The sequence below is a fragment of the Delphinapterus leucas genome, chromosome 11 (assembly GCF_059928025.1).
Source record: "Delphinapterus leucas isolate spDelLeu-1000000601 "Yukka" chromosome 11, BTC_Dleu_Yukka2, whole genome shotgun sequence".
Lineage (NCBI taxonomy): Eukaryota > Metazoa > Chordata > Mammalia > Artiodactyla > Monodontidae > Delphinapterus > Delphinapterus leucas.
Window position 1 is genome coordinate 95,127,823 of NC_143139.1, and position 15,929 is coordinate 95,143,751.

At 59.3% G+C, this 15,929-nt stretch overlaps 1 protein-coding gene across 2 annotated transcripts in view; it reads left to right on the forward strand.

Annotated features, from left to right (window-relative positions):
* The window catches only part of ZC3H7B (zinc finger CCCH-type containing 7B), a 54,018-nt gene that overhangs the window by 34,152 nt on the left and 3,937 nt on the right, over positions 1-15,929 (forward strand). Inside the window, exons 8-20 of one of the 2 annotated variants that reach the window (XM_089921366.1) lie at positions 38-80; positions 731-924; positions 1,289-1,610; positions 2,467-2,537; positions 3,340-3,439; positions 5,261-5,422; positions 7,046-7,251; positions 8,269-8,369; positions 9,360-9,541; positions 11,879-11,964; positions 15,311-15,444; positions 15,554-15,659; positions 15,799-15,907. In XM_089921366.1, the coding sequence (XP_089777492.1) occupies positions 38-80; positions 731-924; positions 1,289-1,610; positions 2,467-2,537; positions 3,340-3,439; positions 5,261-5,422; positions 7,046-7,251; positions 8,269-8,369; positions 9,360-9,541; positions 11,879-11,964; positions 15,311-15,444; positions 15,554-15,659; positions 15,799-15,907 (1,816 nt within the window). The remainder of the gene's footprint in view (positions 1-37; positions 81-730; positions 925-1,288; positions 1,611-2,466; positions 2,538-3,339; positions 3,440-5,260; positions 5,423-7,045; positions 7,252-8,268; positions 8,370-9,359; positions 9,542-11,878; positions 11,965-15,310; positions 15,445-15,553; positions 15,660-15,798; positions 15,908-15,929) is intronic. The other variant, XM_022596525.3, reaches the window with a different exon arrangement.

A 15,929-nucleotide genomic window follows, 5' to 3' on the forward strand; every position in this document is an offset into this window, starting at 1 on the left:
TGTGTCTGTCTGACCTGCCCTGTCCTCTTCTCCACAGGGATCTTCCAATGGATTGGGGTCCATAGATGACATCGAAACAGGTAGTGTCCCTGACCTGAGGGGACGGGGTGGAGATGGGCCCTGGGGAGAGCTCAGCCCCTCCCTGCCAATACCCCGGGAGGTCAGATGGGTCAAGCACCTGCCATCCCCGGCCCTGTAGACAGGGCTCCTGGGGGCTCCCTGCCCTGGGGACTACCTGAAGCATGAAAGAAAATAGTGGGTTCAGGAAAACAGACTCCCCTGCAGGGCAGGGAGAGCGTCCCTCCAGCCTGGGAGGGTGAGGGGCTGCCTCAGCGGGGTAGCAGTGGCCCTACCCCCTGCCGGGAGTCCACCTTTCCTCAAGTCCTCCTCTCCCTTTCTCTTCCTCACTGGCTTCCGGGAGGGGTCACATTTTAAAAGTGTCCTTGAGAGAGGGCATTGCATACCCCAGAGGTGGGTTATTCAGGCACTGACCGGGCCCATCGGAGGAACACTGCAGAACGAAAAGGCCCCTCTCCCACCCCACGGGGCCTCCCTTCACTACGGCTTAGCCTCCGCCGTTGGGGTCAGGCCAGCAGGGCAGGCAGGGCTCCTGGCGGGAGCCAGGGCAAGGGGGGAAGGTGTTGGAGGCGGACCTCAGGCCCTAGGACACCACCCCCGACTCCCACCAAGCAGGACCCCCTGCAGCTACTGAGCCCACCCCCATCCACAGACTGCTACATGGACCTGCGAGGCTCCCCGGCCCCCCTCCCTTCCCCGCCCCCCATGCCCCTCTTCCCTCACGTTCTGGACCTGCTGGCCCCCCTGGACAGCAGCAGCGGGGCCCTCCCCGGCACCGAGAGTCTGGATGACTTCTCCGATGGGGACGTCTTCGGTCCGGAGCTGGACACCCTCCTGGACTCGCTGGTGAGCCGTGCTGCCCCCTCCTCTTCCCGGAACCCTTCTCCCCGCCGGGACCCCATGACATCCATCCTCACGTCCTGTGTCGGGGGGAGGGAAGGCCCCATCTCACGTCGCAGTTGCAGAAACTGAGGCCTCGAGGGTAGGGGAGGGACTCGCTCTGGATAGAAACACAAAAGTGCAGAACGTGGGTCCAGAAGGGACTGTAAAGATCCCTGTGACTCCACCTGTGGGACAGGTCGGGACTGAGGCCACCGGGCGGGGGCGGGGGGCGGGGCGAGGTGGGGAGCCTCACCCGGGCCTGCCCAAGCCTGGGCGCTCGAGTTCTCCTCCAGCCCCTCCCTCTCCTCCCTCTGTTCCCACCTTGCAGTCTCTGGTGCAGGGCGGCCTGCCTGGCAGCGGCGTGCCCAGCGAGTTGCCCCAGCTGATACCCGTGTTCCCCGGCGGGACCCCACTGCTGCCACCTGTGGTGGGGGGCTCCATCCCCGTCTCCAGCCCACTGCCCCCTGCCTCCTTCGGCCTCGTCATGGACCCCTCCAAGAAGCTGGCTGCCTCGGTGCTGGATGCCCTTGACCCGCCAGGCTCGGCGCTGGACTCCCTGGACCTGCTGCCATACTCGGAGACCCGACTGGACACCCTCGACAGCTTCGGGTCGACCCGTGGCTCCCTGGACAAGCCCAGCTCCTTCATGGGTGAGGCCTGGAGGGGCACATTCACCCCCACCCCCTGTGCAGTTGGGACTATAACTCTTGTTTTGCCTCGTGGTCTGGGGCCTCGTCTTCTGGCTTTGTGTCTCCTGCAGTGCTCAGCACACTGCGGGGCTGAGGCCTGAGGGGCTGCGTGTCTTGTTCAAGGTCAAAGAGCAGGGCTGGGGTAGTCCAGGATTCCAGGCTTGCAGTGTGGTGCTCTTCACCCAGCCTTCCAGGGCCCTGGGTTCACCAGATGGGTGCGCGGATGGTCCTGAGGCTGGGGGAGGGGGTGCCAGGTCGTGGGCTCCTCCAGCACCGCTCTGACCTAGGGACCCCGCAAGGAAACAGACCCGCCTGGGCCTCTGCAGGATCGGCTTTCCGACAGTTGGACCTAGCTCAGGGCGCTCACTGCCAAGTCGGGTGCGTGGGGCTGCAGGGGGCATAGATGGGCTTCACAGAGACTTCCTGGAGGAGGTGATAGCTGAGCAGGGTCATGTGCTGGCAGAGGAAGCAGTGCGACACAGGCCTAGCGATAGAGGGCCTGGCGGATGAGCAGAGGAGTTGGCCGGAGGGGGAGTGGGTTGGGGGCCTTGAAGGCCTGAGGCTAGTCTCACCGGACCCGCGAGCCAAGCTGAGGAGCTCGGGCTTTCTCCCAGGGGCTATGGGGGTGCAGAAGGTGTAAGCACAGGGTGGACACACCCAGGCTGAGACATTTCTCTGTCCCCGGGCAGTGGCCCAAATGGGAGAGGATGTGTGGCCTGGATGGCTTCTTCTAGTTAGAAATACGGAAGAGAAAGTCCTTGGAGGGTCCTCCTGCCCTTCAGAGCAGGGCAGGTGACCCCTGTGTCTTCTTGCCCAGAGGAAGCCGACTCACAGGACCATCGTCCCCTGAGCGGTACTCAGAGACCAGCCCCCTCGGTGAGTGACTCGGTGAGAATCGGTGCGCAGGTACCTCGTGCTCTCCAGGGGACGGAGGGGAAGTGGTTGTGGTCTCCAGAGTCAGGGGTGAGCCCTCAGCGTGGGATAAGGTGCTGCATCCCCCAAGGAGGCCAAGAGCGGACGGGCCAGAGGTGGTCTCTTCCCAGCCCTTCCAAATCCTTCCTGGCCCAGCCATGTGCTGGGAGGGTGAGCAGAGGGCACCACCCGCCCTTGTCTGGCCAAATCGGACATCAAGGCTCAGAGGAGTTAAGTAACCTCTCCAGGGTCAGTAACATCCGTGGTCTCAGGACTCAGCCAGGTTTGAGTTGAGGAGAGCGCTTGACCAGGGCTTAGGTGGCCTGTACTCTGGCCTTGGCCTAGACACTAGCTGTGTGGCCCTGGGGAAGCCACCTAACCTCTCTGAGTTTTGCCTTCTTCCCCATCTGTTGATGCCTTGGGGGCTTGGGAGAAAGGATGGGAGTGGGGGAGGGCCTGTGCTTAGGCCCCAATCAGGGCCACTCCTGCTTCTCCACTTTCATGTTGGGTTTTAACTCAAGGAAACGTTCTGGGCCAAGGTCGCTGTCACCCGTGCATCGCCACTAAGCTGATCTAATCCTGCTGGATTCTTGGATCATGTTACAAGGGGCTCCCCAGCTGGGAGGGTGGAGGAAGAGGGAGGGTCCTGGGCTGCAGTTCTGCTCTTGGGTGGGATTGGGGGATGTCACAGTGCCCCCCAGCCTCTGGTGCCCAGGCTGGTTCTGGTGGCACCGGCCATCGTCCAGCGCCCCAAATGGCCAACCTCCCCCTGTCACAGCCAGAGCCTTCCATGCCCAACACCGCCTTGCTCATCAAGAACCCCTTGGCTGCCACCCATGAGTTCAAGCAGGCGTGCCAGCTCTGCTACCCCAAAACAGGTAAGGTCACACCTTCATACTCCACCGCTCTGCCCAGAGATGCCGGGAATCTCAGGAGTGTAGAATCCCAGAATGACAGAATCCCAGTGTACCAGTCAGAGATAAGTATGGGAAGACAGAAGCCCCACCAGCTACTCCGAGCAGACAGGGATGTCATGTGGGAGGCGGGGACTTTGAAAACTGCCAGAAAGCCTAGAGGAGTGGAAGCCCAGAGATTCCACCGGGCCTTTGGGCTACTTCTCCACAAGCTGAAGCCCAGAAGCCAGGGTCCGCCGCTCTCACACAGAGCCCAGGGGGCTGCCGGGATTGCTGGCTAGCATCACGGCCGCCCCACAGCCCAGAGGCTGAGGAAGGCAGGGTCCAGCTGGCTGCTGCAAAAACACATCTGCCGAGGAAAGGCGGCCTGCACCTCTGTCCACATCCTCTCCGTCCACCTCTTGCTGGGTGAATTCAAACCTTGCCTAGAACGCAGGGGGCAGAGGAGTCTGGGAAATGTACTTCCTAGGCTTCCAGCCCTCAAATCCAAGGGAGACTGTAGGAGCAATTCAAAGTAGATGCCCAGTGTTGGTAGACACTTTTCAGCACACCTAGAATTTCAGAATTCTAGAATCATCTTTTTTTTTTTTTCTAATTTATTTTTTTTTGGCTGCGTTGGGTCTTTGTTGCTGTGCGCGGGCTTTATCTAGTTGCAGAGAGCGGGGGCTACTCTTCATTGTGGTGCGTGGGCTTCTCATTGCGGTGGCTTCTCTTGTTGCGGAGCACGGGCTGTAGGCTTGTGGGCTCAGTAGTTGTGGCTCACGGGCTCTAGAGCGCAGGCTCAGTAGTTGTGGCGCACGGGCTTAGTTGCTTTGCGACATGTGGGATCCTCCCGGACCAGGACTCGAACCTGTGTCCCCCACATTGGCGGGCGGATTCTTAACCACTGCGCCACCAGGGAAGTCCCAGAATTTCAGAATTCTAGACTCTAAGACTCACAGTATTTCATTTGCCAGAATCCCATAGTTCCGACATTTTAGAATATTCTCTTGGTATCTCAGGGTTACAGATCTTACCAGTCTAGAGTTCTCCCTCTCAGAGGTGCTGACGTTGACAGGACACGCATGTCACGCATGTCACACGCATGTCACCCCTGACAGAGCCGTCCTGCCAAAGCCCGCGGCCCCGTGCGGATGGGCAGCAGAGCGCCGTCCTGCTGGGTGGCTATGCCCGTGAGGAAGTTTCTTCCTTGCACAGACCACACCAGCCTCCCCGATCTGCACGCCCACTGCTCGCTGCCCCCTGTGCTGGGGAAGCAGAGCCGCTGCACACCTGGTGCTGGCCCAGCCACGTCACGTGGGTCCCCACGAGGGACCTTGGTCCTCTTGGTCTCTTTGGGGAGACACCCCCCGCCCCATTGTTGGGGAGAGGAGGCCTTTGGTCAGAAGTTTCGAGAGCACCAGGGAAGAGGCAAAGGAGCAGGGGAGGGAGGCCGAGTCTGGCAGTGCATTTCCGGGGCAGGAAAAGAAAGGGACAGAGCCTGCTCTCTGCCAGGCACCGTCTTCGTCATTTGTTCCAAAGAAACACTGAAGTGGTCAGGCTCACTGTAGAGCTGGGGTGGTGGTGGAAAGGGGGTGGGTGCTGAAAAGGGGCTCCCCTCTGCCCAAGCCCCCTGTCCCCAGGGAGCATATGGCAGTGAAGAGATGGCAGGAGCTGGCGGGAGGCCCAGGGGAAGGAGGCAGGCTTTTAGGCAGCAGGGCAGCCAGTCCCCATTGCTCAGGCCCGTTGGCTGTCACCCTTCAGTTCTGCTTCCGGAACCAGTCCCTGTCCTCCCTGCCCCCACAGGCCCCAGGGCGGGCGACTACACCTACCGTGAGGGCCTTGAGCACAAGTGCAAGCGGGACATCCTGCTCGGCCGCCTCCGGAGCTCCGAGGACCAGACCTGGAAGCGGATCCGGCCCCGGCCAACCAAGACCAGCTTCGTGGGCTCCTACTACCTGTGCAAAGGTGGGTGGGCTGCAGCAGGGGCAGGTGGCATGGCCCAGGCCCAGCTTCTCACGCCCGGCCGCAGCTCTGCTTCTCATCACAGGCAGACAGGTAGACAGACAGGTGTGGTCCATGAAGGAGGGATTCCCATCTCAGATCGAGCAGCTCCTGCCCTGACCAGCTCCACAGACAGGTGGGAGTGTTTGGATGTTACGCTCAAGCTGGGGCCTCACCAGCAGAATGCACTCCCGGGTGCAAGGCTCAGGTGGTTCACGGAGAGCTAGTTTCTGTTACACTGCAGGGTCCCAAAGGGCTGTTGGAAGGATATGGAGAGAGAATCCATGTAAATCACTGGGGACTGGCCCACAGTAAGGGCTTGATAAATACTAGCTTTTAAAATTTAATAGGTTGTTGTCATTTTCTCACTTCTGGCTCATGTCATTTAGTGGACATTTGGCAGGTACCTCATTTGCTTTCTTCTACTCCCCAACCAAGCATCTCGGTGCAGTCTGCACAGCAGGACATAAACAGTCTTGATATTGTTAAGTGTTTTATAGTGTCGCCCTTCTGTACCCACCATCACACATCCTCATGACAGCTCTGGGTGAGGAAGGAGACTTTGGGAGTCCGTTCCAGGCTCCGCCTTTGTCCCCCGACCCAGCCTGTGGCAGTAGCCCACCCAGGCTTCCTGGATCAGCTCTTTGTCTGCCCAGGTGGATCTTAAAGACTTGTCATTTCTGAGCTCGCAGGCCCCCGCCAGCCATGCCCTGGCCAGCGTGGATGGAGTCCCAATTCTACGAGACCTACAAGTCCCCATCTGCCCTAAGCATTCCCCAGATATGCTGAACACTGACTCCTTTGCACATGCTGTGCCCTTTGAACTTGGCCATCCTCTGCTCCTCCTTCAAGCAGCACCTGGATCTTGGGAAGCCCTCCCCTGCAGGCCTCCCCGCTGGGTGTGGAGCTGGTCGCAGTGCAGAGCAGTCTGTGAGGTCACCTGGCCATCCGGCCTGCTCATCCTCGTGTGCCTGCAAGCTTGGCAGGGGGCTGGAATGGGGCAGACTTAGAAAGAGGGTGAGGGAGGGAGAAAAAGAAAGAAAAACAGTTCCCACCCCCAGGAAATGGCGGGTCTCTGGATTATAAACCTGCTGCCTTCCCTGCTCCCTGGCCCCCAGGAGTTTTATTTATTGTTTCACTTAATCCACACAACAACCGTGTTCTCTGTTTATGGACAGACAGCTAAGGCTCAGGAATAACGGGATCCCAGCCCAAGTCTGCTGGACCCCAAGGCCCATGCCTTCCTGAACCAGTGGTATATTTTCCTGGTGCAGAATAATAATAATAATGATAAAACGGCTTGTATATGTCTACAAAGCCCTTTTCCCACCTGTCGTCTTGCCTGACCCATACCAGGCAGCCTTGTGGGGTGGTGGAGCCACAGCGACCGCCATGCTTTGTACGGGAAGGTGCAGATCTGGCCCCCACACCCAAGTGTAGAACAAAGAAGGGCCTGGCCTGGGAAGCGCTTTCCCTGAGCTCCGCCGCTCCACCCCTGCCAAGCCTTCCTGCTCCGCAGGCCCCACCGGGGGTGCTGTGGGCTGCCATCCCGCCTGGCAGAACGTGTGTCCTGTTGCCTCTTTGCAGACATGATTAACAAGCAGGACTGTAAGTACGGGGATAACTGCACCTTCGCCTACCATCAGGAGGAGATCGACGTGTGGACGGAGGAGCGGAAGGGCACCCTCAACCGCGACCTGCTCTTCGACCCGCTGGGGGGCGTCAAGCGCGGCAGCCTCACCATCGCCAAGCTCCTCAAGGAGCACCAGGGCATCTTCACGTTCCTCTGTGAGGTACCGGCCCCTCCACGGTTGATTCACAGATAGGGCTGGGGAGGGGCTCCCGCGGGCTCCACTGTGGACTGTCGGCCCTGGGACTCGCGGGTTTTGGAGGCCTGACCTTAGAATCCACAGGTCCTGGGAGTTTCGGAAAGTTAGACCCATACGCTCCCATCGCGCTAGAGCCCAGATCCTATCCAGTTCCCTCATTGTTCGGAGCTGGAAACTGAGGCCAGAAAGAGAAGTACCCACATCTGCTCTTTGCTTCCTGCCATCGTAGGCCAGACTCAGGTGCTCTAGGAACTCATCCCGACCCACCCCATGCCCCCTCGTCCAGCTGTGCTGGCTTCAGTGCCCACTGCACCTTTCTGTCCACTTCCCTGCCTGTGTCCACGCTGTGCCCTCTCCGTGGTGTGCCCTCGCCGTGTGTCTACGTCTTGGACCCTCTGAGGCTCAGCTCTGATCCCAGCAGCTCCACCAAGCTGTTCATTTCCTCCCCAAAGCTGTCACGGAAGACGCTGCTGGCCCCCTGCCTCCCCACCCAGGCCTGGTGTGATGAGGGCAGGGACGGTGTCAGGTCCATCTCCGTGAAGGGAGGGTGCTGGGTCCAGGTTGCTGGCAGGGTTCGGTGCTGCTCGGCCAGCCCCCATCCATCACACAGCCGGCCCTTCCCTCCGACTCTTAGAGCAGGTGGGCTGCCCTCTCCCTTTAGGGGATCACAGCCCACAGCCTGGTGGCTGCATATACTTTACAAAGGACCTGAAGTTCTATTAGATCTTTTTCCAGCTTCACAGTGAAGCTGTGGGACAGAGCAGGTGTGGTTTTCCCCAGGTTACAGTTGAGGAAACTGAGACTCAGAGATATGGAGTAACCCCTGCCCCAGGCGTTTGGAGTGGTGGGATCAGAGAGGTGGGGACCACAGACCTGGGATTCCCTTCCTCACTCCCCTGACTCAGGGCAGGGCTTGCAGGGACCCAGTCTGTCCCTCCTGGGTGGCCATGCTGCATCCCAGCCCACCCCCTCCCTGGGCAGATCTGCTTTGACAGTAAACCCCGGATCATCAGCAAAGGCACCAAGGACTCTCCGTCTGTCTGCTCCAACCTGGCTGCCAAGCATAGCTTCTATAACAACAAGTGAGTGGGACCCACAGCCGGACCCATGGCCAGGCCTGGGGTGGGGCGGGTGGAGAGTCCCCCTGGGGCAGCTTGGATGCCTGGGGAGCAGAGGGTGGGCCTAGGATGTCAAGGCAAGGGATAGGATTTGAGACTCAGGTCCAGCATCCACCTGGAAAGGACAGAACCACATTTATTGAGCATTTTCTATATTCCAAGCATTCTCTTGGGTATTTTAATGATCTTGGCAGTCCTGTGGGGAGGAGTGTCTCTGATGAACAGATGAGAAAACTGAGGCTTGGAAGCAGCTTGCTCAGCCGGCAGGTGGGGGCCACATCCCTGACTCCCATCCAGCACCCTCCACTGTCCCAGCACGGGCGTTGGACAGGGAGTGGGAGGGGCTGGGTGGGCTCCGGCACCCACCTGCGCTCCCTCTGACTCCTCTTGGCTGTGCCCCAGCATGGCTGATGGAGCCCAGGCCCTGAGGTCAGACAGAGTTGGGTCCAAATCCCAGCTTGGACAATGGTCTGTTTTATGTCCTCTGGCCACTGTGACCCTTGGTTTCCTCATCCGTAAAGTGAATGATGATCCCAGTCTCCTAGGGTTGCTATGAAGGTAATTAAAATTCCCAGCCCAGAGGAGATACTCGATTATTACTCCTCCGGGTGCAGGACCAGCTCTGGAGCATCGAGCTGGGGAACCTGAGAGAGATGCCCCCTTCTCCCAGCCTCGCAGCAGGTGGGGTCTGGTGCCCTCCTCCTGCTGGCAGCTGTGGCTTTGAGCTGTCCGCAGGTCAAGGCCAGGAGAGGGGCACACAGCTGAGGCCCAAACCAGAACTGCCTGAGCGTAGGACCCCCACCTTTTCCCTCCTGTGCCAGCAGTTAATAGGCGGGAGGCACCCACGGAGGAGCCCCTCCCGTGGGTGAACGGCACTGACCCTGGGGAGGGGGCCCCGACTGGGAATGGGCGGGATGCGGACTGCATTGTGCGCCCCCCCATCCTGCCCGCCAGGTGCCTGGTGCACATCGTCCGCTCCACCTCCCTCAAGTACTCCAAGGTCCGCCAGTTCCAGGAGCACTTCCAGTTCGACGTGTGCCGCCACGAGGTGCGCTACGGCTGCCTGCGGGAGGACAGCTGCCACTTCGCCCACAGCTTCATAGAGCTCAAAGTCTGGCTGCTGCAGCAGTACTCAGGTGAGGGCGAGGGGCTGCACAGTTCAGAGGAGGGCGGTGCCGGGCTGTGGGGCTGCAGAGGAGCCAGTGCTTCCTGGACGTCACAGGACGCGCAGGCTCTGCATCAGGGAGCTTGCAGGCCCAGAAGACCCTGGGTTTCTCCCTGTGTGGCACTGCCAGGGGGACACGCGGGGAGAAGGGCAGGGAGGCAGAGCCCGGCGGGCCACCTGGGGGATCTGGTCATCAGCGGCCCCTCACTGAGCCTCCACTGGTCCTCTGTGAGGGGATGATGTCAGCTCGGCCTCAGGAATGAGGAGGTGGAAAGCCGCTCGCTTTCTCGCTCACCTAATGGGACTCCCTGAGCACCTGCGCTGTCAGGGGCTTGAGCAAAAATGAGTCGGGGCCCTGGTGTGTGTACGCGAGGGCAAGGCAGACAGTCTGACGGGGAGGTACCAGGCCCTACGCCCATCTGCTCCGGGGTGCACACTGTCCCCCACCGCCTGTCATCGTCTGCCTAGCGGCATTGTTGTGTGTGTGTGTAACATAAAATAATGGTGCGTCTAACAATCGTTGTCTTCTTCGAGCTGATGAAATAGGGTGATAGAATTTCAGATGTGCGTCAGTTGTGTGAGGAAAGTAAAGCAAGCAATAGGATGGAGAGGGACTCGGGGTGGGGGCATTTGGGATAAGATAGTCTGGGAAGGCCTCTCAGAGGAGGTGACATTTGAGCAAGGAAGGGCAGGGAGAGCATTCCAGGCAGAGGGAACAGCAAGGCTGGAGGCCCTGAGGCAGGAGCAAGCTTGGTACAGAAGGAAGGATGTCCTTCTGTATGTGGGGATGTGAGGGCAGAGCAGCTTACCCCTGGGGGGCGGGGGGGGTGTCGGAGATGAGGCCTAAGAGGTTGGCAGGGACCCGAGCGTGAAAAAACCTCTAGATGGTACATAGAAATAGTTGGGGTTGTTCTAAATACGGTGTGCAGGGCTTCCCTGGTGGCGCAGTGGTTGAGAGTCCGCCTGCTGATGCAGGGGACATGGGTTCGTGCCCCAGTCCAGGAAGATCCCACATGCCACGGAGCGGCTGGGCCCGTGAGCCATGGCCGCTGAGCCTGCACGTCTGGAGCCTGTGCTCTGCAACGGGAGAAGCCACAACAGTGAGAGGCCCGCGTACCGCAAAAAAATAAATAAATACGGTGTGCAGGGTTTGGGGGTAGGGGTTTGAGTAGGTAGAGTTGTATGACCTGATAGGTGTCTTTAAGAAGTTGCTCTGGCTGCTGCGTGGAGAACTGAGGGGCCAAGGGCAGATGGAGGGAGACCTGGGAGGGTGTGGCTCAAGCCAGGGTGGCAGCGGGTGGAAGTGGTAGAAGTGATGAGATTCTGGGTGTGTTTTGATGGTGGAGCCAACGGGAGCTGATGGACCAGATATGAAGTATGAGACGAAGGATGGCATCAGGTCGACCCCAGTGGGGTTGCCGTGTTCTGAGGAGGGGAGGCTGCAGGAGGAACAGGTTGGGATCACATCAGGGCTCGAGTGGGACGTGGGGAGTCTGAGCTGCCTATTGGACTTCAAGTGGAGAGGTTGAGCAGGCAGCCACGTGTGGGGGTCTGCAAGGTCATGGGAGAGCCCTGGGCTAGAGGTACATCCATCAGCAAGAAGATGGGTGTCAAGCACATGCCTGGCCCAGAGTAAGCCCCTGATGGCGAGTGGCCATGGGGGAGCAGTAACCATAGGACCAGGTCGAAAACTAAATCAGCTCTGGAAGAGGGACTAGAAGGCCGTAAGGGGCTGGGAGGAGGGTGGGCCTCATGGAAGAGGTTGTGAGCTGCCCCTTGGAGGTGGGCGCAGTGTCCACAGTCACATTGGGAGGGTCTGGGCCACAAGCTTTGGGTATTTGCCCTTTGCCGACTGGCAGTGAAGGGCCCTGGCCCCTCGGTGATCTGGGGAGCCAGGCCGGGCCAGGCACAGAGCCTTAAGAACCAGCACGCTAGAGGCTGCCAAGCAGGGCTCAGGCTTGAGGCCCCACTGAGGGAGGCGGAGGCCAAGGGAGGGGGCTGAGCACCTGGCCCGAGGGACAGGGCCACGGGCGTGGGTGCGGAGAGGCCCCTGCCATGCTGCCGAGCCCACATCTTGCTCCTGCATTTTATTCTCTGTGTGAGCCTGGAGCAGGCCTCTGTTCCCAACTGCAGATGAACCAACAGGCCCAGACAGGATGAGTGGTTTCCCTGTTCCCCTCATCTTTCCACGGCCTAACTGGGGAGTGGGGCTCCTCCCTGGGCCTGGGGTGGCACCAGCACCTTGCAGACCCCCTGCCTTTCTCCTTACTGAGCTCCAGGGATGCTGTGTCTGCTCCCCCCTCACCAGGCATGACCCACGAAGACATCGTCCAGGAATCCAAGAAATACTGGCAGCAGATGGAGGCACACGCAGGGAAGGCCAGCAGCAGCTTGGTAAGACCCCGGGCTGGCCTTGGGGGTGAGGTCAGCCCCCACGAGGGCCATCCCCCATCCCTTTACCTGGACATAATTTATTTACCAGGAAATTGTAAGGAGAGTATGAAGAATTTGTGTATACCTTTTTCTGGATTCCCCAGATGTTAACATTTTACTACTTTCCACACTCACTTTGTCCTGTGTGTATGCGTGTGTACGTACACACATACACATTTATTTACAGAAATATACTTTTCTGAACCACTAGGGAGTAAGTTGTAGACATGATGCCCCATTACCCCTAAAAACTTTAGTGTAAAAATAAGGACTTCCCTGACCGTCCAGTGGTTAAGACACCACGCTTCCAATGCAGGATGCGTAGGTTCGATCCCCGGTCGGGGAACAAAGATCCCACATGGCCAAAAAATAAATCAATGAGTAAGTAAATATAAGGACACTTTCTTACATAATAACCACAGTACAGTTATCAACATCACAAAATTCACATTGGTGGACTTATCCAAATCGTGGTGTGTGTGCTATTATTCAGATTTTGTGAATCCTCCCCAAATCCCAGCAACACACTGCATTCATCTGTAGTGTCTTTAATCGCCTTTAATCTAGAGCAGTTCCTCAGTCTTTCGTGACATTGGCATTTTTGAAGAGGCAGTTGTTTTGTAAAAGGCCCATCCCTTTGGGATTGTCTGATCGGGCAGGCACGTCATCTCCATCTGTCCCTTCACCAGCGATACCTTGGTAACTTGATTAAAGGTGCCTCCACAGTAAAGCTTTCTCTACTATGAAGTTACCCTTTCCTCCTTTGTAATTAATGAATATCTTCCAGGGAGGTCCTTGGAGACCATGTAAATGTCCTGGTATTCCTCAACCTTTTCCACCACTGCTTGTATCACCTCCCACCCCTCTGGATCCTCACCCTGGTCCTGAGGACGTGAGCTGGGGCGCAGTAGCGTTTGCAGGCGGGAAGACTGAGGCTCAGAACACGCTAGAGACTTGCCCGGGACACACGGAGCGGAGTAGGTCCCGGGTTCTCTGACAGCTTCTCTAGAGCTCGCTCAGCTCCCTCCCCACCTGCACCATCCCCATCACCCCTAGGGTTCCTCATATGAAATGGGGATCATAATCCTGCCTGCCATCTCCTGGGGCGGGTGTGAGGCTCACAGGAGCTGGCTACAGCTTGCCGAGTCCCTGCTCTGCACGGGGCCCCCGTCGTCCCTGATCCTCACACCCTCCCCAGGAGGTGGGGATCACTGTAACTTTAGGTGACAGTGGGAATGGAAGGGTGGTCTCAGGGCCCAGGAGACAGTGAATGTGAGGTGAGGCCTCTCGCCATCCACACACGAGGGATGACTCCCTCACCATGCCAGGCCCACGCACTGGTCACCTTGGGAGAAGCCTGGGCCTCTGGTCCCTCTTGAGGCCTGCCTGGGTGTGGCAGTGAGCCAGGGAGCAGCGCAGGCTGGCCGGTGGGGTAGGCCTGGGCCAGTCTGGCAGACAGGGCTGCCCGGCCCCCTTGGCCTTCCCCCCGTCTCCCTACCCCCTCGTTCCTGGTCCTTTTTCTTCCTCTCCCCTCTTCCTAGTTGCTCCTGTCCTCTGCCCCTCTCCTGTTCAGTCCTCTTCCCCAACCGCCACATGGTTTATTTTTGCTCCTGGCCAGGAGCCTGGCTGGGAAGCAGTGCGGGGCTCAGGCTGGACCTGCAGCGTCATCTCCTAAAGAGAGAACACTGAGTCTTCACCACCTCCTATCCCCCTGACCCCCCTGCATCCTGCCCACCCAAGATGCCACTCTCAGGCCTGGCTCAGGAATGGGGCTTCTGTGCCGGACCTGGCTGTGGCCCAGGCATGAGGCATCTTGCTTGCTTGCCATCAGAGGGTGGGGCCAGTGGCAGTGTGAGGCCAAGGACAGGATGCCAGGGTAGAAGCTGCTCATGCCTGGTGCCCGTGGTGCAGCTGTGCCGTTCTACAGAAAAGCATGAGCCCCTGCCTCACACCAGGTCCCTATCCTCGGGCCACTTACCCGTGGCGGGGTTAGTAACCTCTCTGAGCCTCTGCTTCTGCTCAGTCAAATGGGAATGACCCCTACCGCCCCCAGGGCTGTTGAGTCTGTGCAGTTGTGAAAAGGAAGCTCAGTGGACCAGCATGGCTGTTCCCTAGAGCAGTGGCTAAACCACAGCACCCCTCCGGACCCCACTTACCTCATCCGTGAAATGGGCCTTCTTACGCTTCTGTGAGAATCAGTGGAACATCTAGAAGTCTATAGTGACACGGATAAGCCTCCTGTCTGCTTTAGCCAGACCGTGTCCCAGTTACAGAGGCAGGATTTTACTTTGTTGTCTGGATATGTATTATCCTGGGGCTGAGCCAGGCCACAAGTCTCCCAGCCAGGGGTCAATCGGCACCCAACAAAGTGAGAGGCCCCTGCTGCTCAGGGGAGGCCCTGGGCTAGGCAGTGCCGAGGACACAGGTACTCCTGTGTCAGAGGAGGAAGAGCGGAGGGGTGACTCCACATCTGAGGCTCCAGGGAGGATGGGAAGGCTCTAGCTAGCAGGAGGGACAGCAGGGTGGCCAGCACAGCTGGGCGAGGGGGTTGCAGGTGGCAGGAGACAAGGCTGGGTGGGCACTTTTTCTGCCTCTCACCCCCCCACCCTTTCCCAGGCAGGGGTGCAGAAGAGCAGGCCCTCCTGCCTGCAGAGGAAGGGCTGAGGCAGAGGACGGGGAGTGAACATGGTGGGGTCTTCGAGAGTCCAGGGCTGCCCAGATGTCTGTCCCACCACCTGAGGCAGCCTCCTCCATCCCCACCCTCTGCGGGTGCATCCCACCTTCTAGGGTCTGCTCTCCACCAGGCCTGGCCCTCATAACTAGATGAGTCAGTCAACATGAGGTAATTCAGGTACTATGGGGGCCCATAGGATGGGCAGCTGCCACCTAGGAGAGCTTCAGGGAAAGCCTCCTGAAGGAGGTAGTGCTTGAGCTGGGTTTTGAAAGTTTTCAGAACAAGCCTGATGAAGAATGAAGAAGGGCATTCCAGGCAGAGGGAACAGCACGTGCAAAAGCAGGGAGATGTGAGGTCGAATGCTGTGCCCAGGGACACGCCAGCAGCTCCAGCAAGCAGGCCCGTGGGAAATAGCCAGTTACGGCAGAGGGCACTCCATCAGGAGTCCAAGGCCTGGCTCCCACCCTGAGAGGCCATGGGCCTGGAGTTAGGGGGTCACTTCCCACCACCAAGTGGTAGTGGACCAGCCCACAAGGCTCCAGGTGGCCCTGATGCTCCCGGAGGCCACCTGTGTATCAGACCCCGGGGCCTCAGCCTGGTGCCTGCGGCTTCATCAACGCTTCTCCTCCGCAGGGTGCCCCGCGGACCCATGGGCCTAGCACCTTTGACCTGCAGATGAAGTTTGTGTGTGGCCAGTGCTGGAGGAACGGGCAGGTGGTGGAGCCTGACAAGGACCTCAAGTACTGCAGCGCCAAGGCCCGGCACTGGTGAGCCAGGTGCCGGGCGGGGGCACGGGCAGGGTGGGGACCACCTAAGCACCGCAGGCGAAGAAGCCGGGCTCTCTGTGGAGGTCACACAGCCCGCTCTATCCTGCAGCTGGACCAAGGAGCGGCGGGTCCTCCTGGTGATGTCCAAGGCCAAGAGGAAGTGGGTGTCGGTGAGGCCACTGCCGTCCATTCGCAACTTCCCACAGCAATACGATGTGAGCGCCGGGGTGGGATGTAGGGTGGCAGCGGGACCTCAGATATGGGGCCGTGGGGCCCCAGGAGGGCTTGCCCGCTGGCGGGGCAGTGACACAGTCCGGCGAGACTCAGCAGGGTCTCCCCATGCCTGCCCTGCAGCTCTGCATCCATGCGCAGAACGGCCGCAAGTGCCAGTACGTGGGGAACTGCTCCTTCGCGCACAGCCCGGAGGAGAGGGACATGTGGACGTTCATGAAGGAGAACAAGAGTGAGTGGGCAGGGCGGGGCTG